This window comes from Ruditapes philippinarum, unplaced genomic scaffold (assembly GCF_026571515.1).
Source record: "Ruditapes philippinarum isolate M1 unplaced genomic scaffold, ASM2657151v2 ctg7536_1_1_1_1, whole genome shotgun sequence".
Taxonomy (NCBI): Eukaryota; Metazoa; Mollusca; class Bivalvia; order Venerida; family Veneridae; genus Ruditapes; species Ruditapes philippinarum.
Window position 1 is genome coordinate 32,382 of NW_026858616.1, and position 24,110 is coordinate 56,491.

The 24,110-nt window shown below is 31.8% G+C and overlaps 2 protein-coding genes across 2 annotated transcripts; one reads left to right on the forward strand and one right to left on the reverse strand.

Moving 5' to 3' along the window:
• Nucleotides 1–1,577: 1,577 nt before the first annotated feature.
• LOC132753722 (failed axon connections homolog) lies at nucleotides 1,578–6,274 on the reverse strand. The gene is made up of 6 exons (XM_060744222.1): nucleotides 6,067–6,274; nucleotides 5,367–5,499; nucleotides 4,120–4,319; nucleotides 3,388–3,754; nucleotides 2,699–2,818; nucleotides 1,578–1,962 (listed from the first exon to the last, which is right to left on the reverse strand). Exons 1-4 carry the CDS (start codon nucleotides 6,162–6,164, stop codon nucleotides 3,652–3,654), a joined length of 534 nt encoding a protein of 177 aa, XP_060600205.1. The 5' UTR covers nucleotides 6,165–6,274; the 3' UTR covers nucleotides 1,578–1,962; nucleotides 2,699–2,818; nucleotides 3,388–3,651.
• A 1,915-nt stretch (nucleotides 6,275–8,189) lies between these two features.
• Nucleotides 8,190–22,995, forward strand: LOC132753720 (uncharacterized; the record flags this gene model as incomplete). Its single annotated transcript, XM_060744221.1, has 9 exons — nucleotides 8,190–9,390; nucleotides 10,290–10,923; nucleotides 11,228–11,281; nucleotides 11,488–11,976; nucleotides 13,207–13,272; nucleotides 13,371–13,847; nucleotides 14,776–14,970; nucleotides 17,052–17,100; nucleotides 22,910–22,995. Coding segments are annotated over exons 2-9 (2,050 nt in total), but the record flags the coding sequence as incomplete, so codon positions are not given.
• Between the last annotated feature and the right edge of the window lie 1,115 nt (nucleotides 22,996–24,110).

Sequence of the window (24,110 nt, forward strand, 5' to 3'; positions counted from 1 at the left end):
TTTTCCTAGACATTTTGGGAAAAATTTCCTAGCACAGGTTAGGAAATTTTGCATCTTGATTGGGAAAAATATTCAGTACCATGTACAAAGTTGTTAATCCAACAAATTGTATATCATTCAAAGCATAAAAAATACATAAAAAATTGACAATGAAATGTGTTTTTGAACATCATCTGTCTGGTACCATATTGGATTGAAATGGAATGAAGAAAAATTGTCAGCTTTGATAACGGGAATTTTGACTTATGATTTTTTTCTAAACTTGGTAAAAAAGCATATTTGGCATTATTTGCCACTGGGAATGGGTCTGTTAATCTGGCCCGTGGTGACACTGGTAAAAATGCATAAAGGGGCATGAAAATGTTTTGGAAAACAGTTTGGTTTGTGAAATATACATTAATCTTCTAGTCTTTCTTTAATCTTATACTGTACTTTTTTCTAGCTACATGTACCAGCCTTTCCAAGTGAATATTGAAGTAAATGATCTTTTATTTCCCTGAAAATATCAATTAAGAGATTTCATTTTCAGAGTTATCTAATACTACTCTCTTAGTGTGTGTATATACAATCTAGTTTTAAGCTGTTTTGAGAACTACTTGTTGATAGATTTGTCGTGAAACTTCTGTGTCAGAGATTGAATGTCCGCTTTGTATTTACTTATTTTCGATCAGAAAATACAATAAAACAATAGAAGAAATCTTCGACCATTGCGGAATTATTTTGCTTGAAAATTAATGCGCATGTCTTTGACCATCTTTACGCAGTGATCTCCCCTGAATTTTTTCGTCGGCGTTAGTGTACATAAAAAGGGAAGTAACCGCTTCAAAAAAGTGGACTACTTTCGGCATTTGCAATTAACAGCATTAGACTCTGAAATTTCGTTACCATTATTTGTTTGGTCTGACGACCCAAACAAATAAAAACTAGGAATGATGGAGACATTTTGTTTTCATTGCAAATAACCGTTTCTTTTGGATTATTAAGTAAATCATCGGAAAGTCAATTTTAATCCTTCGGATGGATACCAATGGGATTGATTATAATAACAAAGTATTAAGATTTGAATGTTTGTGTTTGAGTGGCGTATAGCTGTATATGCTGTATATGTTTATCATGATTTCAAGGAAGAGTTTAATTTTTAAAAGTTATAATAAGCAAATCATTCATGCTTTCTTTAACATTAAATACTTGCCTAGATGAAGATTATGAATTGTAAACACGTATATTTAGCAGCCTCATATTAAAATTTTGTTAAAGTCTGACTCGAGCCATGTTTTGTACAAAAGTACAAAATCTACAAAACTGAAATATAAAAGTTCGTTTTTTATAAAGAATATTATATGCTTCGACAGCTTAAAGACAAGAATATCGGCAACATTTATGGATGCCCCGATTCAGTGCTTTGGTCAACATTACCAAACTGTTATTGATAGATTTGCCTTCCTGATTAATGCTACCTAGGATTCACTGTTATTCCAGTTTTTTTCTATAAGCAGAAACCTCGGTTACAACACTTCTAGATAGATATAATTGTTTAGCCATTTAAATACAACAATAAGAACAACAATGACTAATAATACAAATGTAAAATATTTTATTTTAGACAATACAACACGTTTATTAACAGCTTTACAATGTATATTAAATTTGAAAAAAAGTATATATTCATCTCGCTCGTTTAAGTAAAGAATATGTTTGATTATTGTTTATAAAGTCAAGAGAGCAGTGCAATAACATTATATAATGTAAATCAAAATATTCATTACACTAGAATCTTTATGAAATTTTATCAAATAACCCTTATACATATCTCGTATCAATGATTTAATATATATGAGTAGATATGCCTGCACGGACAAACAAGAATTTAACACTTTCAGTCTGCACATATTTTCTCCCAGTCTGGCCAATACACATCCTTGATTCTGTCAAGATAGTCCATTACGTTCTGTTGTTTTCCACCTGTTAATGTAATTAAAACTAAATTTATTACTGGTTGGGGGATTGTGTTTTACACAATTTGTGGCAATATTCTAAGAACCCAACCTGTTATTTTTTTCGGGATATGTTTGTTTTCAGAAATGTTTGCGTGATCTGTATACAATTTTGTTTTAAATTGAAACTTCAAGTTCAATTTCGAATTGTAGTAGTATTCTTGAAATTTATCAAATTAGTATTGAATGGCAAGTGCACTTTCAAAATGTAGATGTTATTCTTCAAAATTGGAAAAAAATCCAGCAAAAAAACAAAACAATTTAAATGTTGACATATATATTAATCACGGCTTATAACGATGTAAAATTGTGTTTTATATACAAGCATGTACAGCGACTAAATGTTTCCACGTTACATCACTTTTATTGTTTTTGTATGAAAGAAACATTACTTATTAGAACTAGCAATGTTGTAAACGGTCATCGACTAAATCATATAAACAATTACGCTTTCTAAATCATATTTTGCCATATATTTTTGTAGGTAAATTGCGTATCCTCGACTGTAATTTAAACATCAATATGATAGTATTATTATACTAAATGATTATTTAATACAATTACAACTTATATTTCTCTTTATAACATTTGAAATACAAATATACTTAAATTTAAATGAAAATGTTATCGCTAACAGACAGTTCAGATGGAAATCTTAAAATTGATATTCAAATACCAGACAATATCACTGGAAATGGTATTACCTGTCAATAATTGATGTCCAGGGCATGACTTTGGTGTACACCATCTTATTTGTGACATTATTCCAAAAGCAGCGCAATCAACTTCGCTTATTTTGTCACCCATAATAAACTTTTTGTCGCCTATAAAACGAGATAAATATACTTTTTGTTATTATTATAAATAATATATAATAACTTTAACTTTATTCACAAAAGATAACAAACCCATAAGTGACATGGAACATTATAAATATAACAACTTAACATAAGACATCGTGGCATAAAACAATATACTAGTATGAGTAATTATAATTATGTTAGTACATATTTTGTAAATCAAAAATAACACACTATGCAATGAGCATTGCATTCATGAAAATTTAAAATCTTACAGACAAAGACACTCGAAATAAAACTCTAAGCATAGCACAGCTACAATAAACATACAAACAGAAACAGTTGTACTGATTGTAGAATTGAAATTGTTGCATATAATGTACTTATCAAGTAAGTTTGACACATATATGTTACATATATGTTTATCGAAAATCAAACAAAAAACTAAGGGGGGGGGGGCTACAAATTTATACATATGTATTGATTAAACCATTTATATGATAGCCAAACATACCAAGGAGTTTAGCAAACTGTTCTAGATCTTTAATTATCATTTCATTTACTTTCTCATCAGTATGTTTACCAATACCTACAGCTTTTGTTAGTTTCTTCTGCCACCATCTTGCAGGACTTCGAATTTATTTAAAGCTGCTGGACATTCAACCATGTTGACAATCAGATCGTCCCAATACATGTACCATCGGGAATGGTAGTTTAAAAAGTTGCCCCGTACTTCACTTTAGTGTTGTTATATTTTTCTGGTCCTTCGGGATCATTGATACCAGCACTATTAAGTGTTGAGAGTTGAGTACCGCTCAAGCCGGTGCTAGGGGGCGTGAGGGATGTTGCACTTTACATTATCCCTCATGTACAGACTCAATCAAACCGAGTCTGCAATTCTCTTGTAATTTTGTTGTGATTAATGCTTCCGAGGGATCACTTTGTTTCCAGATTTTTAACCTTAAAAAGCAATCTTATTGTTCAAATTGAAATAGTATAAGGGTTTTTGTCTCAAAATACATTTCTTACGAAATAATGAACTGCTATTATTCCAATTTAAAATGTGAATTTAAGGAAACAAGCAAAGTTTTTCTTTGCACGGAATCTATTATCTTTTAACTGAAGTAAAAGGCTTAGTTAAATTTCGAACCATGGCTAAAAAAAACTAATATTCATTATGTTGGTTACATTGAATTGGGTAATGGCCTAAGCATTTAGGGACCACTGACAACATCAAGTTTGTATATATATTTTTTAATAAAATGCTCGTCATTTTTTATTTGCGGGGTATGATGTACAGTAATTAGTAATAGAATTACACATACCAATATGTGTATTCTTCTAACCATTTCTGTATGGCCCACGCTGTAGCTTTTTCCTCATCAGACAAATGTTCATTCAAATCAACTTTAAACATCTCATTTAAGCGTCGTATAATAACGCCCGAGTCCCCTATCTTTATACCATCAATATCTATCCACGGAACAGTATTCTTTGGTCCTTTACACCAATCTTTAGAATCCAGCTAAGAATGAATATAAATTTTCTAATTATATCTATTATTCAATTAACTCTTCTTAAGTTATAAAATACTGCCGCAATCAATAACTTGTACGTCGATATAAGAAAAATATGGACATATACGTATCTTGTAAGTTTCTTTTCTTTTTTTGTCACTTTAAAATCAAACCAGTGCAATTACGTACGAAAAAAGAGACTTTATATTTGATGTTTTAAGTACTCAACACATTTGTCCAATAAAGCATGAACAGGTCAATACGTTTATATATTGAATGTTGCTTTTTGAGGAAACTTGATAATCCTCCTTTCAAAGCCAATCTACACTCATGTTTTATTAGTGTCCAACTTTATTTGTCATCGAATGAACACGCTGTATTTCTGTGCGTTAAAGTTCGTAGAAGAACAAAAGGCGATACTATATCGAATCCCGTCCATAGTTGATTTCTTTTTTTCATAGTACTTCATAGAACCGCTTAGTGACGAAATAAAGTGAATGATAATGAGGCCAAATAAAGCTTGACCCCTTATATGTTAGTATTCATCCGTGCTGTTCTACAGAAATTAGAAACATTATCCTGTCGCTATCGCTCCCGTCGTTGTTTCTAATTTCTGTAGAACAGCACGGATGAACACTAACATATACTTGGGAAATCACCGGTCCAATAGCTGGTAAAGCAAATCATGATTCAATATAATACGACTTATTTTGTATAAACAGATCTGAAATATTAGTTACCTAGCAAATGAAAAATAATCATATACCCGTGCCAGTTTTGCGTTATAGACGTACTAATCTTTGTATCACTTCATGAGAAGATCAATGAAAAATTGACCTTTTTATTGTCAACAATTCTTACTCTAAGTGTGTGCTGAAACGAATATTAATATTCATGTTCATGTAAATTCATTACTAAATTTATTGAACTCGTTTGATAAAATAATATTAAGTTCGGCAGACGCTCGCATAAAATAGAATTTTATTCAACTCGTTCATCAAATTCAGTATTGAACCTACACTCATTCAATATCTTCTATTCAGTTTTTGACTTACCTTATATGGAATTTTGCTGATCCTCATGTATGTTTCAAGCTTCATAGAAAATACGTCCACATTTGGAATAAGTTTAACACGTTGGTAACTATGAAGTACCACGTGATCTGTATTAATTTCCATTCCTGAACACCTATAATAAGAAAATATTTACAGTAATGAAGTGTGGTGGATGTAAAATTATAGGAATTTGTACATGATGGTGACGGTTATTTTAATTTAAAAATATCCTGTTAATAATTTGAAAAGAAATTTTACCTTGAAAAAAAGCATAGGTAAAAGTTAAGCAAACCACATCATAATACATCACAAGTGGATGAAGCGGATTGAATACATATGCACATCTTCACCGATATAAACATTCAGTAATAATATCTTAAATATCACTCGTCGAAAATATTTAGAAAATATTAAAGTATACTTCTAAAGCCATGTTTTTGACAGGTTTTAAAGAGAAATGCAATTCATTTAAGATACACTTGTTGTTGGAAAGCTTAACGCCATGTGCATATGAATACTGGTCGCTTTAAATTATGACAGCAAAGACATAACCCTCATCACCTTGTTCACCTTTCACAATCACGATTTTTATGTTAAATAAGTAAAAAAAATAGGTCTCATTTTAATATTGATTTTAGCTGTAGAATTTATCTTAAACTAGAAACAATAGACATTAAGTTGTAAAATCTAAAGCACTTACTGTTCGTCAAAATTCGTCTTGGCACACTCGCTATCACTGTATCCTAGATCTAACCCAGGGTAAAGGTGAGGTTTTATCTCGTGTAGGGAAGACATCATCTTTTAATGATTATTTAGTATCAAAGTCTCAATAAAACAAAATATATAATATATATTATTTTCAGTGTAAAGTTGAATTACAATCTTTGATTTATATCCTATGTGGTTACAGCAAGCAGTATATATAATACAACTCGTTGTGCTCTATCGGGCGTGAAAAGCCACGTCTATGAATGAATACGTATATAGCAGTAATGTGCGCGTGACTTGGAAAAATTGTATTTCAAAATATTGGAAAAATATGTTGTACAAATTGTCATATGCTGGTTCTAATAATATTCTAGGGAGTGGCATAAGTTACGTAGAGAGAAATCAGAGTGCCATCATATGATGGAACATATAATAATAATCATTATGATGAAACAGAAAATCAGTAATGGTGCACTCCATTTAAAGGAAAAGTATGATTCTTTCTGATAGAAAAATATTGTTTGCAAACTTGATTCGAGGGATCACTTTGTTTCCAGATTTTTGTACTTTTTCAACAGCAAGTGTCAAGTGCAGTGTGGCAGCTATAGAAAATTTCCCTTTACTTCACTGCAGTGTTGTTATATTTTCCTTGTCCCTCGGGATCAATGATGCCAGCACTTAGTGTTGAGACTTGAATACCGCTCAAGCCGGGGCTAGTGGGCGTGAGGGATGCTGCACTTATTTATTATCCCTCATGTACAGACCCAATCAAAACGTGTCTGCAATCATGTTTTATGTAATTTTGTTGTAGTTAATGCTTCCAAGGGATCACTCTGTTTCCAGATATTTATATAATTTTATAATTTTACCATTGAAATAAAGATATATTATGATTATAACATATTATCGTTTGGAACTGTGTACACTTTATAAATACCAAATAAAATGAAATATTTAACAACAAAGACTATTAACAAAAAAGTTAAAATATGTTTGTACGAAGATTTCACATTCGTGACACAAATCTGTGTATAGAAAACGACCACCTCTCTTGACATTATATCATAACTCGGTATCATCGGTTTACGAGCAAACAAACACACTGATCTAGATCACTAAGTCCTGATGCAGCTTCAGAGGAAGTATCTATGGTTAATGTAGGTAGGTGTGTACTCAGATATAACATAGGCTTTGAAGCATATTTTCTTTTCAACATTATAATCACTTTCGAGTACATATCATAGACTGACCATACATGTAATTGCTAATGAAGAATTGTGGGCCATTCTTTATCGATTAATTTAAAACGGTTATTTCAGCACAAATTCGGAATTTCCGGTTGGCTTCTGTGAGTCCGCAGAACTGGATATGGTGGCATGCTTAGAGGGTCTGATTCTGTGTCCACTTATAGTTAGTGTCTGTCTGTTAGGAATACTGTGGTATTTTACCAGAACAATTGAAAAGCCTCCCAATGCCATAGGGGTCGGGATGGGGATTAAATATCGTAGGAATCTCATGTAAAGGGGTTGGTGGTAGAGAATTTGACTCAGGTGTAGCTGATTTTATTTGCATGCATTTGTCGTATTTCACGACCTTTTATCTATATATGACATCATCTCCGGACAGAAACATTGCTGAAGAACCCATGGCGTAGTTCTTTTCTTTTTCACCAGAATTGTTTATGTCAGTGTATATTTTTGTCTAAAGCATTTAAGATGAACTGTTTTCCTTGTTACCATCCTAGTTATCTTAAAATTCTACTTCATAATCAAAGGTGCTTATCGCATTGATTTGACCTAAAATATGTTCAATCTTGTTATTTCATCTCAGCATTTTATTACTAAATATCCAATGTAATAAGAGCTAGTTAGATTTACTAAACGCATAAATTATATCTATCAGCCTTCAACATTAAACGTATATTGACTTTTTCAGCAGAGCGAACAGGAAACATATACATTTATTAAATTATTATAAGAATAATAATAAAACATTGAAAATAAGATACTTTGAAACTTTCAGGGGTTGTGAGGTGAGCAGCACTCCCCTTTAACCGCCCCGGCTATAATAGTGTATTGTATGGCATGATATATTTAGCGTGGAAAATCCAAAAACTGTTTCTATTTATAGTCAAAATGGGTTTATAGTTTAAATCATGAATCGGGTGACATATGCGATTAAAAAATTGGACAACCCTGCTCTTCAGTGAAGAAGTGAATTTTAAAAGAAAACTATCGCTTGAAAAACACGAATTTTTGTGAACAATTTATTATTTTGGCTTAATTTTCTACGTCTATAAATGTAAAAATATGTTGAAAATGGGTTTACGGATTATACTCTAGTCTGAACACCTTAAATAGTTAAAGGATCATTGTTCATTAGACAGACTTAATCATTAGACTAGTGTAATACTTTCCAGTGAAGCAATAATGATAAAAGGAAATCATTGTTAGAAAAAGGTTAGTCAAAATATATCGACGTGCCAAAGCAAGATTCTGAGATTCGTTAATTCTGGGTCCGAATCTCGCTTAGGCCAGACACAAAATAGCACAATATCTCGTCGCACGGTATAATTAGTTGGCTTGAAAAGGGTAAAACCTACTTTATTCTATTTCTCATGGGATTTGATAGATCTAATAGAAACTGTTTCTTCTATTTCTGTAAAATGTATGTTTGTTGGATTTGAAAGAACTAATAGAAACTGTTTCTTATATTTCTTTAAAATGTATGTTTGTTACTCTGCCAAATTCATCCAATTATGATACACGTCACATGTCAGTGTTCATAAAATGCTTATGTTAGCTTATGTATGAGTATCATGTTTTTGAAGTCTAAATATATTGTCATGCCAAAGCCAGATTCTAAGATATGTTCATTCTGGCTCAGAATCTCGTTTTTCCAAACTTGCAGTATTGCTTTTTTCACACAGTTGTAGGCTGATTAAATCATTACGCTAATTCTAGCTACAAGTGGAATTAAAAGAATTTCTGTCTCAGGCTTAAATTTGTCTACCAGTGATAAATATCAGATGAAAATATTATTTTACCATAATTAAATATGTATGCTATTGTTTTCCACCTTATAAACTAATCAATGTCTATTCTATTTTATCTAACACGTAATTCATTGGCTATTTTAGAAATGTTTCTTTAAATAGTGTATCGTGTGATATATTTAGCTGTAAAATTCCCACAGCTGTTTCTATTTATAATCAAAACGGTTTACCGGTTTCTGATCCGTTACTAGAAGATATTAGCGAAAGGTTGCATCCATACAACATAACAAGCGACAGTTAGGATATAATTTTAATGAGAAGGTAAAAGCTATTCTTATAATACGCCTTAACCCTGTTAATCTCAGTTTATTATAACTGGCTTTTTATATCACCATTAAACGTATAAAATACCTAAGTTCTAAACCGGACAGATATTGAAAGAGGTTAATTTTATAGTGTAATAAAATACAAATTTATATAGAATTATTCAAAGTGCACTTGTATCCGAATGCGGATCGAGAAATTAATCTGAAATAGATTAAAAAATTGATACAATTTATAAATTTTGCTCTATCACTGATTACATTATTCTTTGAAAAGTAAGGTTTTAATTAAAACTTAAGTTCCATTAGGTTCAACGATTCAAACATATTTTTAATTATAGGTCATTAAAAGACAATTATGCAGTTGATAAATAATTATGCTAATATAATAGAAATGTCAGAATATTTATCATATTATGCTTTAGTATCTTTTAATGTCATTTTTAACAAAGAAAAGTAAATTCAGTGTTCTGGTCACGTGCTTGACATAATTTTTGTTCATTTGTTGTTTCATCAATGTATTGTCATCGTATGAAACAATGAAATAAGAAACTTCAATGTACTCTCATTTGTATTTTATATATTTGAGACACTATACACACTATGTGCTGTTTATAAAATACTTAAATAAGCACACAAAAAAATGTGTAGCAATAATTAAACTTTTTTGAACTAAAAGCATTGATTCACACTTATTCTTTTGCGTGAAAATATTCTTTCATTATATTAATTTACTTTTGCACATCTTTTAATCAATATTTATCAAATTTTGTACAACGTTTGCTTCTACTGAACTAAAAATGATCAATACACAACAATGTACTGCTTTTTCAATAAAAAATAAAGAAACAAGTAATGCTGTTTGTATATATTAATAATGGATTGTGCATTTTACAGATGGCAGACAAATACTATAGACTGGTTTGCTTTTTGGTAGATATTTGCGCCGACGTATTAAGGAAATATTTCATCAAACTTGCAAGAACTGATGCTGGTAGCACTTATACATCAGTTGATGCATACCTATCTCACAGAAATCGGGATGTGATGCAATTATTCAATAACAAAAAGCTCAGGAGAGATCAATATGACTTATTGTATCCTGGTAACGGCACCGCTGATGAAAACCAGTGGGACGTATCAATACTGGTAACATTGATAACAGAACTTTTTGCCACACGTCTGCAGCCAGTCGAAATATTCACGTTGAAAACTGAAATTCGAGGGATTCGAAATGAGTTGCAGCATAACCCAAATACTGGCAATATTTCAGATGATGACTTCGATGATTATTGGGGGCGATTGGACTCTTCTGTGAGGCTTATAGCAACGAATGCGCTTGATACAAATGACCATGCATCCTTACTAGAGAAAATAAATCAGGTAAAATGTAATCATCTACCAAATCTCAGTGATTGTCAACGGTTATGGCATGAAGAAACAATTAGGCAGATGTTAAACATTATGGACGAAGTGCAGGCAAATACATCCATTCTCAGACAAGTGACGGTCCAAAAGCCAGGACCTTCAGGTAAGTTTCAGTAATTATACATGAACTTAAGGTTTATATTGCGTGTATTTTTTATTCTTATTAGATCGTGTCATAGTATTAATTCTTATTTATCGGAATCAACATGATAAGCTCATTGAAATTGTCAAAATATTTCGAAAAGATCTGAATCTATCGATTTAGAAATTTTACACTTAATTCTCAAAATGATATATATTTGAAATGATTGGTTAATTATCTTCGACATCGTTCAGAAACTTTATAATTAATTGTTGCTTCGATATTTGTATTGTTTATTTGATGTTGAATATTAAAATTACTTCAGGGGACAAAAATAAAAGAATCAAAGTTGCTGATGATATTCTGGCACGGCTTCAAGGTATGTTGGTAATTAAGAAAACAACATTCGAAAAGTATTGTCTACATTCATTTCTGAGACATTTTTATTCCATTTTAATCTAATATGATCTAACCTATCACATCAGACATACAAATTACAGTATCTCTATGATCAAATAAAAGTAAATACAAGATTTTGGTTTTCATGAGGGCATTATGTACATACAATCGTTTTCTATTTGTAAGCGGGGTTTGAGTCAACGATGAAAGAACTATCAGGCGATTTCAACCCACCAAGTGAAGTGACAGACATTCGAGCTAAACTAAGAAATTTTCATCACGTGGTTGTTACTGGATGCAACAATAGCCGTTACTTTGAGACCGCTCTTGCAGCAATAAAGGGGATAGACTATAACTACCAACGAAGCGTAGAAATGCATACGTCATCTGATTGGCGGCACATTGATCCACAAGATGTAGATTTGGTTTTATGTAGAGATCCATTTGGGGGATTTTCTTACGATGAAAGCAAAACTAAAGCCATGGAAGATATATTTAAAAGCATGATGCATTCAACAAAGAGAGATAATGGCGATAAAGCCTTGGACATAATCATAATAACTGACCTGAATATATTCGAAGAGTGTAAAATGCATCATGACCATGAAATCTTAGACGAAGTGGTGAAGGTGTTTATTGAGACAAGTTCAGCACAACCGGCTGACCTTACAATAGGTATATCATTTATCGTTTACTCTGCGTTTAGCTATTTTAATTTTAAAAAGAACAAATTTCCCATTTCCGGGGTTAAATATTTATTTATTTTAGTTAATGTTTTTGGAATTTAAAAATTTTTTAAACCCAAAAAAAATTTTTCTTTTTCCCCCTTTGTTTTTTAAAAAAGTTTTTTTTTTTTTCCCATGGGTTTTGAACGGGGTTCTACTATTATTTACTGATGGTAATGTATTGTATATTTGATGCCTTATTGGGGTTAATCTCGCCCTTTTTCGCATTGAAACGGGTAATGGCGGCTTTGCCGTTCGAAAACTTAAACTTGTCAATTTTTTTTAAATTTTTTGGTGTATTCCCTTTATACAGGGCAAAAAACCTGGGAAAAACCTTTTGTTTAGACTAAATTGCATTTTTTAAACAAATGACTTTGACCTTCAAATTCTAAATGTTGCTTGAGCTTTGCTATAAATGACAATAACTTTGTTATTGTTAATTGATTGTATCTTAACTTAAACACACCATTTATTTAGGATATATCTTCAAGTTTTACTGCCTAGTTAAGTCCTGAAAACGATATAGAAGTTTTTCACCCTAAAAGCTCCCACACGGAGTCCCAACATAACTCCGTTTTCAGGCTTAAACCAGACAGTCAAACTATGAACTTTTTAAGGATTATATCAAGTACTTAAAGCCAATTTTAGAACAAAAAAATATTTCATCTTCGAGTCGACGGGATGTTTATAAAAAAGAGGAAAGAAAGAAAGCTGTAGTATATGACATATTATCCTAACATTATCATAACTTTTTTATTTTTTAGTATACAAATCTTATTTATATGTGGACATGACAACACTTTTTGACAAAAGGACATTTAGATATGACCTTGATCTTTAAATGATCTTTATTGTCAAGGTCAGGTGATTGAATATTTGCTTATATTTCTTACATTTGTCATTTACTTATGGAAAGGATTCATACTTGGACAAAACAAAAAGTCTGACAAGACAGACTTATTTAGATTAATGAGGGAAATAATTAATTTTATTTTTAAAGATTTGTTTAAACCGTTAAACCATCAGCTTTAAAAAAGTAAAAAATATCGCAACTACTGTGTGGTAGCTCTTGTTTTATTGAATAAAACCTTATTTGTTTATTCGTTAACTTTTTACATTTATACCACTGTATGTTTTATTAAATAGTTTAAAATGAATTTGAAAATCTTCTTCGTTACAGGATGTAGACGTCAAGGACAATACGCGCAATCGTCTTCGCTGCCAGTAACCAGAAATAATTTGGGAGGTAATATTGTTTCTTTTTCATGTATATTTGTAATTAATTAAAATCATGTTTTTTTTTTGTATTTTTTTACAAATAATTTGACTTTCTTTATTTTTAAGCTTTAACGGAATGTTTCCTGAATGCTTATAAGATACCCAGTGGTCAAGTAGATGCACAGATACTTACAAAAGCAAAGAGAAGGTTCCAAGTTAATAAGGCCATAGTATTAACAGGGCATAAGGAATGTGGTAAAACGTCTATAGCTGTTGCATTGACGTCTTCTTATGACGTAAAAGAATGTTTACTTCTCAAGGAACCTAATGATGTCAATTACATTGACTTCCCGAACATCTGCTTGGTGATAATTGACGAGTTTGCTGGGAAATATCGTTATGAGGTGAATGATGTTTACAAATGGTACAATATGTTTGACCATCTGTATAATGCCGTTATAGCAGGACAGATGAACGTGATAATAACGTGTGAAAAGGATAAACTAGAAAAATGTATCAACGAAATTGGACGGCATGCCATTCTTGACCACGTGGTGGATGTAACTTTACAAAAAGCTGTCGTTAAATTAGAAGTAACTGAACGTAAGTTGAATATATTGAGTAGTGTTATATATCATACCATCGTTATATTTCTTAAAGTCATTTTAAAACATGAATTTCACTATCATAATAAATGTTTATGTGACTAAATTAACGGTTATGTCTTTAAATGTTAAGATCGGAAAAAATAGATCAAAATAGTTGACTTAATGTCGATTTTAGTGGAGTTAATAATTGTTTTGCAATGCATGCCATTATACATGTATTTCAAAAAAAGTCAGGTTTTTTGTATAGTTTGACATTTTATAGATATTCGATTTTCTTTAACCTTTTACCGCAGAGTATATTGTGAAAATGCCCAATTTCATTGAAAAGCCTCCTGTTACAAGTTCAAACTACTGTGAAACTATGAAAAATGCTTCAATACTGATGAAACTTGGCACAAAAATTGACTGGACGTACCATAGCCTTTGTAACAGCTATTTTTTTTCCATCAAAACTGATTTTAAAGTGCTGCAACTTTTAAATGGATAGTGATAAGTAAAAAGCCTTATAGCGTTGGTTACATGTTACCTTAAAATCGACATGGGGACATTTTTAGACTGTTACATGTTACAATTTTTTTTTGGTGATGAGGATATTATTGCTCACTTTCAAACCCCCAAACAGAAGGGGATACATTCCCCTCTGCCCCTCTGCCCCCTTCTTGCACCTTTTAATAGGGGGCGGTGCTGAAAAACTGAACACTTGTTTACAACATTTCACAAACGAAAAATAGTGTTTGGGACATAAATAGGGCATTTATTTATTAGTTTAGACCTCAAAACGGATGGGGTGTGAAAAGCCGTCAAAACACGTTTATATGAGATAAAAGGTTAAACAATCTACTCTGGGATATACAATGGAGTTGAATTGTTTGTATTTTGACAGTAAGCTTTAAGATGGCATATATTTTTCTTTTCCTGACTAGAATATGGACATGTGTCTGGACAGAAAGTCACTACAGATCATTATGTAGGCACCATATCAAATACCACACAGACTCTGAATTACACATCATCATTGTTAGCGGACCCGTCACAAGGGCCAATCCCGCTGTCAAGACATGGCACGATTCCGATTTCTACAGGAAATACTTCAATTTTAGGAAGGGCACAAACGGAAGGTTTGTCATTCATTGTATGCGATGCATGCCATTATATTTATACAAGTGCCATGTTTCTAGTAATTTAATACTTTTAATCCCCTTCGCAAAGCGGGAGGGGATTATAGGAATGGCCTCCGTCCGTCTCTCTATCCGTAACACTTTCGTGTCCGCTCAATATGTTTTGAAAGTAACTTAGCACAAGTGCTCATCATTATGAGACAATGTGCAGAGCGCAAGAATTTGGTTGCTTCCACAAGGTCAAGGTCATACTTACAGGTCAAATGTTAGAAAAAAATACATTTTGTGTCCGATTTATAAATTTTAAACCAAAAATAACTTGGCACAGGTAATCACAATTATGAGACGATATGCAGGGTGCAAGAGTTGGGTTGCTACCCCCAAGGTCAAGGTCACACTTAAAGTCAAGTGTTAGAAGGTCTAATTTAAAAAAAGTATTGGCGCCTATGATCACCATCATCACCTACAGAGGGAACAACCAGGTGACTACTCCCAAAGTCAAGGTTATAAAATAACCAGCAGTCTGCTTATTCTCACCTGAATGATTTGTAAAACATGAAAACTTATACAAATAATACATTAGAGTCACAATCAAAGTATCAAAAGTTGAAACAGGACTTATCACGAAAGCCCATGAAACAGCAATTTTGCCTGAAGCATAATACTAGCAAATATGTAAGAAACTTGTTCTAAAATTACCCATAGCTACCAAGACCTTGACAAAAATTTCAAAAAAATAAGAGGATTTACTAAGGTATCCTTCTGAATATTGAAGTTGGTCAATAACTGAACTTGACTTTTGTGATGAGCAAATGTACTTATGATATGCATGGCACAACTTTAAGGGCTAATCTTACAGTTAAGTCATGACAGGATTTCTACAGGAAATACTTCACTTCTAGGCAGAGCACATGTTGAAGGTTTGTCTTACATGAATAGTCATCAATATGAATAAAATTCGAATCCCATAGAATTTTATATAATTAGCTACACTAATAAAACTATTATTCCCCGAGGATTACAGCCGAGTATAACTTTGGCGTTGTTCTTTGGGCTGTTTATCTTTGCATCTGGCAGTCTTTTAGTCTAACATTCCCTCAACACTACAGCTAGTTTAGTTATAAATCTTATCTACATATGTAGAAACATTTTATTGAGGAGAAGTGCAGTGTAAAGCAGCTGTTTCGTTTCATTTCATAGTAACTAAAGTATTACCTTTTAATTTTTTTAAACCGTAACTTTAACTCTTTATGTGTTTAGTTATTAACGTTTTATATAATACGTTCATATGAGTCATCATGAAATGGTGTATTAATCCAGAACTTGAGCTCTTCATCCCATAACGTTTGCGCCATTGTCCTTGGTGTCATAAATCTTGTTGTCTTTCAAATTATTTCCGTTATCAAAAAGAACATAATAGTGCACAGATGACATTGTAAGATACAGATTGTGAGATTTTTTCATCTCGCTGTTGGTCTGAGTTATTAATCAAATATAACCAAACTCTGAATCTGCATCTTTAGCTACGGCTCTTTGTAGGTTATCAAAATAATAACTTATGTGCAAGATTTTAACATATCTTGGAATACTTTTGTTTGTCTTTAAGGAAAAGATTCACATCAAAATTCATCAAGGAACGCATGCATCGTTATGAATTACTAGTACTACAATTCTACACTTAGAAATAACCGTTTATTAGAGAAATATTGGCCGGCTTTGTAATGGTGATTTATTTGTTATTGTTATTTATCCAAACTGACATAAATGCATATTGGTAATGGAGTTAAAATCCACAGAGTAAATAATTTTACGTTTTTTGTTATCCTTGTCTACTTTGATAATTTGAGCATAATTTTAGCTAAATCCTTAAATTGATTCTCTTATATATAGTAACATACTTATAATTGATGACCAAAATAACATGACAATATGTCATACAAATATTTTATTGTCATAGTAGCTCGAAAGGTTGTCCTTTTGTTACAGCTCATTTATGTCAGCCTTGTACATGTATCATAATTAAGGAAGGCATTGAGTCGCCTCTATTTTGAAAAAAACAATATATGAACATCTCATTTCAGGAATACAAAATCCAATGCAATTGAAAAGAGGATTCTCTGGAATGGAAAGGTACAATATGTTAACATTCTAAGTCAATATCTCTTTAGCTAGTACATATCTCAATATATTATGCATGAACATGTCGTGGTCGAGATGGTCATCGTGAACGTGGTCTATATACATGCACAGCGTAACGAAGTAATGTCTACGTGTCATATGACGTCAGTTATGACAAATTAACCTTCTGGCGCCGGAAAAATAAATTCTACGCTCAATGTAATCAGCATATTTCTATCCATTCTCTTTTATCTCAGCAATTTAGAATAAGTAATATAGTGTTTATTCCGACTGTTCTATTGGAACATTTATAAAGGTGAATTTGACTAGAGCTAAAAGGGCACTTTGCATTTAAACATGAATTGAACTGATTTAAACTTATTTAAGATTAAAATTGAATTTAACGATTTTTAGCTCACCTTGCACAAAGTGCAGGTGAGCTTTTAGGATGGCCAACCCAATGCGTTCGGCGTCCGTTCACATTTTATTCAAACGACATCTTCTTCAATACCACTTGGCCAATATTAATGACACTAGGCAGGAATACTCTTTGTATGAAGCTCTATCAAGATTGTTCAAAGAATGCCATTCCATGCTAAACGTTGGTTGCTATGGCAACTAAAAGAAAAAACTTAAAAGTTCTTATACTTCAAAATGGAAAGGGCTAGAGCTTAGATATTTCTCACAAGGCATTAGCTTGATTGTTCCTACAAAGTATATTAAAGTTGAAAATTGGTCTCTGTTTTGGGAGTTAAAGGGTTTTTTTATTGCAAGATTATGTAGACTTTCTTTGTAGGGATAAATTGAGATAGTGTTTCTTGTATTTTTGTCTCAACAGACATTGTTATGAAGATTTTTCTGTTAAAGCATTAGAAGGATGAAAAGTTTGTTGAATGTGAATGTTAATTCAAAACAGAGTCAATCAGAATAAAACAAATTTTAGAGCTACAGTGAAGTTGACTTCCCCATTCAAAAATGGATTCTTCCATTAATTTCGTAACACCATCAGAAAGGAAGACTGTGTCATTTCCGAAATACCATGTAAAATATTTCTGTTCTTAATAATGACTTGCACATTTTAACTTGTAAGATATTGCACACAGAAACGAAAGTGAACAAAAAAATGTTGTTTTTTCCCCACAAAAATTAGTTGATTAAGATAAAAGTTTAATTTACAGCACGGATATTACTTTTTGTATTTTTCCGGTTTGCGGGGAAAATCAGATATTTCAACATCGTCTACACCGCTCTTACTGATGAACGAATTATGTCATAATATTTCATTCTGAGAACAAACATACGATTCAAATCATTAAATAATGCATACCAATCAGTCCATAAAAAACTTTGCCTCAGAAAACATCTGTATCAATCTGACCTCGAGTTGAGATTATAAATTATACTAAACCGGAAGTAGTCCGCCAATCAAGAAAATTGAGAAATTTTGTAACATAAACTCGTATTTCATAACAAAGAAGTGAAGATGAATACAATTATCGGTGTGCTTCGTTGAAACAGGTATTTTGTTAACTATTTGTGAAGTATTAAGGCATGACATTCAGTATGTTTTTAAATATCACCTCCCGACGTCCCTTGTTATGATTTATAAAATTATACATGTACACATGTGTTATTGACCTCAATAAATGGAAGTGAAAATGGAACAATAATTATGGTAAATATCCATGGTGATAGTAATACTTAATTATCTTTATCATATTGTTAACTAAGCAAGAAAATTACGTAATTTTAAAATCACTTAACCTCACAATATAATCAATTTTAATTTGAAAATGTTCTCAAACAGTCATTTTTGAATTGACCTTTTCGAAAACCTATCTAAACGCCGTTTTCCGGTACGTTACGTATTTAGCTATGGGGAAATATACCAAATGAAGTACATAACACTATTAAATTTTAAATACATGATATATCTATTTTTCTATCATTATTTTACCGTTTGAGTTGAAAAAGTTGATGTATTCGAAAAATATCAATGTTCTTTATATATCTATTGCATTTTTTCAGAAAAATAAATTGTTTATTATGAAAATCAATAAAACTAAAACAGTCGTTGTGGCATCTTCCATGACAAATAAAGATATTTCCGCGTAAACTTGTGTATTTACTTTATTTTTGTGTATGAATTTATTTATAAAATGACATTTGATTATTTTCTTACAAATAAATAACTGTTTTATTTCACTTTAATTAAAAAAATGCCAAAAACATGAGCTTAATATCTAATGAGTTCGCTATTCCACTCCATTAGGCTGAATTCCCCATTTTTGTTGACCATGATATTTTATGTGGAAAATTGAAATTGATGGGTATCTCTAATACTGACTGGTTTATGTCGTATCTTAAAGGTAGAAAACAAACTGTTAGTGTTGATAATATTTTATCAGATTACATGCCTGTTACATGTGGGGTTCCCCAGGGCAGCATCCTGGGTCCTCTTTTATTTTTGTGCTATGTAAATGACATGAGAATTAGTATAGATCAAGAATGTAAACTTATTCTGTATGCCGATGACAGTGCAATTCTTTTTGCTCACAAAAATCCAAGTATTATTTCTCAAAAACTTGGACAAACACTAGAGTCGTGTTCATCTTGGCTTGTAGATAACAAATTGTCACTTCATCTAGGAAAGACTGAATGTCTTATTTTTGGTTCCAAACGTAAACTAAAACAAGTTAAAGAGTTCAAAATTGTTTGTAATGGACATACTATTGAATCCACAAAATCTGTTAAATATCTAGGTTTAAATATTGATGACTCTTTGTCAGGTGAATCTATTGTTAATTGTATTCTTACAAAGGTGAATTCACGTCTTAAGTTTTTGTATAGGCAAGCAAATGTTTTAGATTTTTGGACTAGAAAATATTTATGCTCAGCACTAATACAATGTCACCTTGATTATGCATGTTCTTCTTGGTACCCGAGCCTGAACAAGTGTTTTAAAAATAAGCTTCAAATTTGTCAAATTAAAATTGTTAGATTTATACACGGTATGGGACCTAGAGATAGTGTCAATAATGTTATTCTTGCTAATACGTCTTTACTAAATGTAGAAATCAGAAATAAGCAATTACGTCTTAATCATGTTTTTAAAATTGTTAATAACCAGTGCCCTTCATATATGATAGAAAATTTTATACCTGTTCGAGACATTCATTCTTATTCAACTCGGTCGAATCAGTACAATTTTAGGGTCCCAAGAAGTTATGGGAAAGATAATGTAACTTTCTTTCAAAAAGCAATTAATGATTGGAATTCCTTGCCAACATACATCAAAAAATTAATAAGATGGGAAATTTCAAAAGCTCTGTGAAGGCCCATTTACTAGAACAGTTAGGTTAGTAAATCATAATTAAATCCACTAGTATGACTAGATATTGATCTCATTTTTATTGTTTTCTTTTTAGCAAAGTTAATGGAAATACTAAAGTTTGATATTTTACGTAAATGACATCTTCCAGTTTCCAAAGTTTTGTATTTTTCAATGTTTTTGTGTTTTATATTGTATATTATAGTAAGTATATATCCAAGGACCCCATTGGAAATAAGCCTTCGGGCTTTCATGGGCAATCCGAGGTTATTGCACACTACTCTATACATGTTTCCACTTACGTCCTTACATTTTATTAAACTAGTAAATTGATATCTAGTCATAGGAAAGAAAGAGTTTTAGATTTTGTTTTTAGTTATAATATTTTATTATTTAATGAGCCGTCTGTGATATTTATGTCTGACAAACTTCCGAAATATTTTATTACAATTGTGTCATCAGTTTTATATAAAATGCTAAAGTGTTTGTTTTATGTATACATGTATGTGTGTTTTAACCTGAATAAATATCTATCTATCTATCTATCTATCCCCAGAGCTATGTACAGAAAGTACCGGAGAACGGCGTTTAGCTAGGTTTTCAAATTCGTGAATTCATTTTTGAAACATGAAAATGGTTCATATAGAGAAATAAGAGAAGAAAAGACCGAATTGACTCATGATAATTTTGGTCAAACAGTCTGCCACGTGACATTCTGACCTTTCTGAGATCCCTGCTGTTTGTTGTTGTTTTTTTTAGAAAGGGTGTTCTAATATGATAAACCACAGATGCTTTGGCCAACATTATACCCCTGAGTAAACACTATCAAAAATATTTGAATATTTAAACACTAATGGGATATCTGTTACAACTATAATACTGGTTTTCGAAATAAATTTACATATATGAAAAAAAATACTGTTTACCATCATGTATTGAGACTTGATTCCGGGCAGGAAGGCGAATTGTTTGGGCCATTTTCGTAACAGTTTTATCAGCAGCTACTTATCAGAGCCTCATAATATTTAGTATGCAGCATTAACACATTGTCCCATACCATGGGATTCGATTTAAGGTCTGTCGCTCATCCACTTCATGTTTACTGACATAGTTAACTTAAATTCATAATAATGGTCAATGGTACGAATTTTTCGTAACAATTTTCTCATTAGTTAAATTCATAATAATGGTCAATGGTACGAATTTTTCGTAACAATTTTCTCAGCAACTACTTATTACAGCCTCTTGATGTTTTGTATACAGCATTGATATGATTTTAGGTATGTGGCTCATCCACTTTCAGTTTTCTTACATAGTGAAATTTTCGGCATTAATTGTAAATGGAAGGAAATTTCCGTAACAATTTTCTTAGCAACTACATATCACAGCCTCTTGATATTTATTATTGTGACTGCAAAGTTCAGGTCTATCGCTTATCCACTTCCTGTTTACCGACTTAGTTAAATGTTCGATATAAATGGTCAATGGTAGACACTTTTTGTAACATCACAGCCTCATGAGTCATGTTATTTGGTATACAAATGCAACCCGGCCATTTTTGTCTTTGACCCATTTTTATTGAAGTATTATCCAAATTTGTACTTGTCTCGTTAATTATGATGTCATTGTTAACATTTTCATGATGTAAACACGCTACAGGGAGTGTATTTTTTACAACCTGTACTTTAAAGAAAAGAAAAAAAGAGGTATTTCTATACACTTGTTAGCATTCCTGTTGCTGTCGGCCAAAAATACATTTGACATTAACCTTTAAATGACATTGAAGAATTTTATAAACCTGTTGCTTGTTTTTAAAAAGAAAAATACTTTATAAGATCTATTCATTAAGGTGAGCGATATAGGGCCATCATGGCCCTCTTGTTTAATTTATTTGTTTTTATCATTTTATTTTTAGCTAACCTGTCATAAAGTGACAGGGTGAGCTTTTGTGATCGTTTTTCGTCCGTCTGTCCGTCTGTCCGTCGTCCGTCCGTAAACTTTTACTTAAATTGACATCTCCTCATAAACCACAAAGCCAATTTCATCCAAACTTAACAAAAATGTTTCTTTGGTGGTCACCTTTAAAAAATGTTCAAAGAATTTAATTCCATGCTCCTCTTAAAAAGGATGGCATATTTTGCTTAAACTTACAGGGATGAACAACCTTAATGTGTAGATGGTAGTAAAGGAAGGAAATTTTGCTGCCACCAAATTTACCAGAATTATGGCTCTTTGTTGATTTTTTTTTACTATATACCATATATATGTTGTCAGTGGGAGCATTAGTGTCCTTTGGACACAGTTTTAGTTTATAAAGTATCCCTATTCTTAATTGTAAATTGATATTGAATCAAATGTTGAATATCCGAATGCAATATTGATTAAGTTATTCAATGACAGCCCTAGAAAATACTCACACAAAACAGATTCTGTCAAAAAACAATTTTACTACGTTACCGATATAAATTTAACATTATTTTGTTTATCTAGTTTCAGTTTATCCTTTGAAACGAAAATGGATGATGATTGTTCCAGTGATGAAGATCTCCCTGTTGGCCTTACACCACTAAAATTAGGTCAGTTTATGTTTGATCTTAAACTATTTAATATAGGGTTAACGCACGTTTTTCCGTGTTATAACGTCTGCAGAGTCCCGAAGAACGGCTCGCCCTCCAACAGTTCCGAGGGACTCTGCAGACGTTATAATACGAAATAAACGTGCGTTGACGCTATAATAGCATACAATTTTAAAACAGATTCATGATGATCATGTATATTATATATAAAAAACAAACATTAAATCCATGTGCTTGAACGGTATTTATCCAAATCTACATGTTTTACGTATGCGTTTTATTTTTTCCGGGGCCAACAACTTGAGAACCGAACGAAATTTCGAATTTTAATTGATTTAACAAAGTTTAACTTTGAGATATATTAACTTAAGAAAAACATAACATTACTCTACCAAATACAAAACAGGCGCCTCAGAAATTCCTAAAATGATTACAGATTTGCGGTAGGAAAAAGATCAGTGACATCAGATTCAATTTCAGAATCGTTTTTTTAAGCATGGGTTTAAAAAAAAAACAGACATAAAACATTATTCTCTCAAAGAAACATACAGAACATGTATCAATATAAACGTCAATAAAACAACGTTTTCTTATATTCATTTTGTGCTTTCCATTTTTTGTAAGTTAATCGGGGGATTAAACTGAATGACAGATTCTATTTGTTTACATTGACAACTGTCCGTTTCTAAGAAAGGGCAACAACTAAGATAAGCGGCGATGTCTATACGCCGTATTGCCGGCATAATTACTTGAATGCTGCTCGCCGTTATTCGACTGAGGCCCTCGAATTAATAATTCCAATATAACAAGAGCGCATGACTCTGGCAAACAGGCCAAATCGTCATTTTTTGTATGTTTTCTGGGCCCTGTATGTATTGCGCATAGGTAAAACCGGGCTATAACAAGAGCGCGTGACTATGTTAACGCTTGGTTTTGGCCCCGTTATAGCATGGGCAAAAGAGGGAAAAATAGCCTATTTTATGCTATAATATTGGTTATATTTTATTCATTACAAAACTTGGTTATATTTCAGATTTACTTTTACACTTTTAGTTAAGTCACCTTTTAATATGACTTCTGACAAAAAAATCATCAAAATAAAGTAATGCAACCCG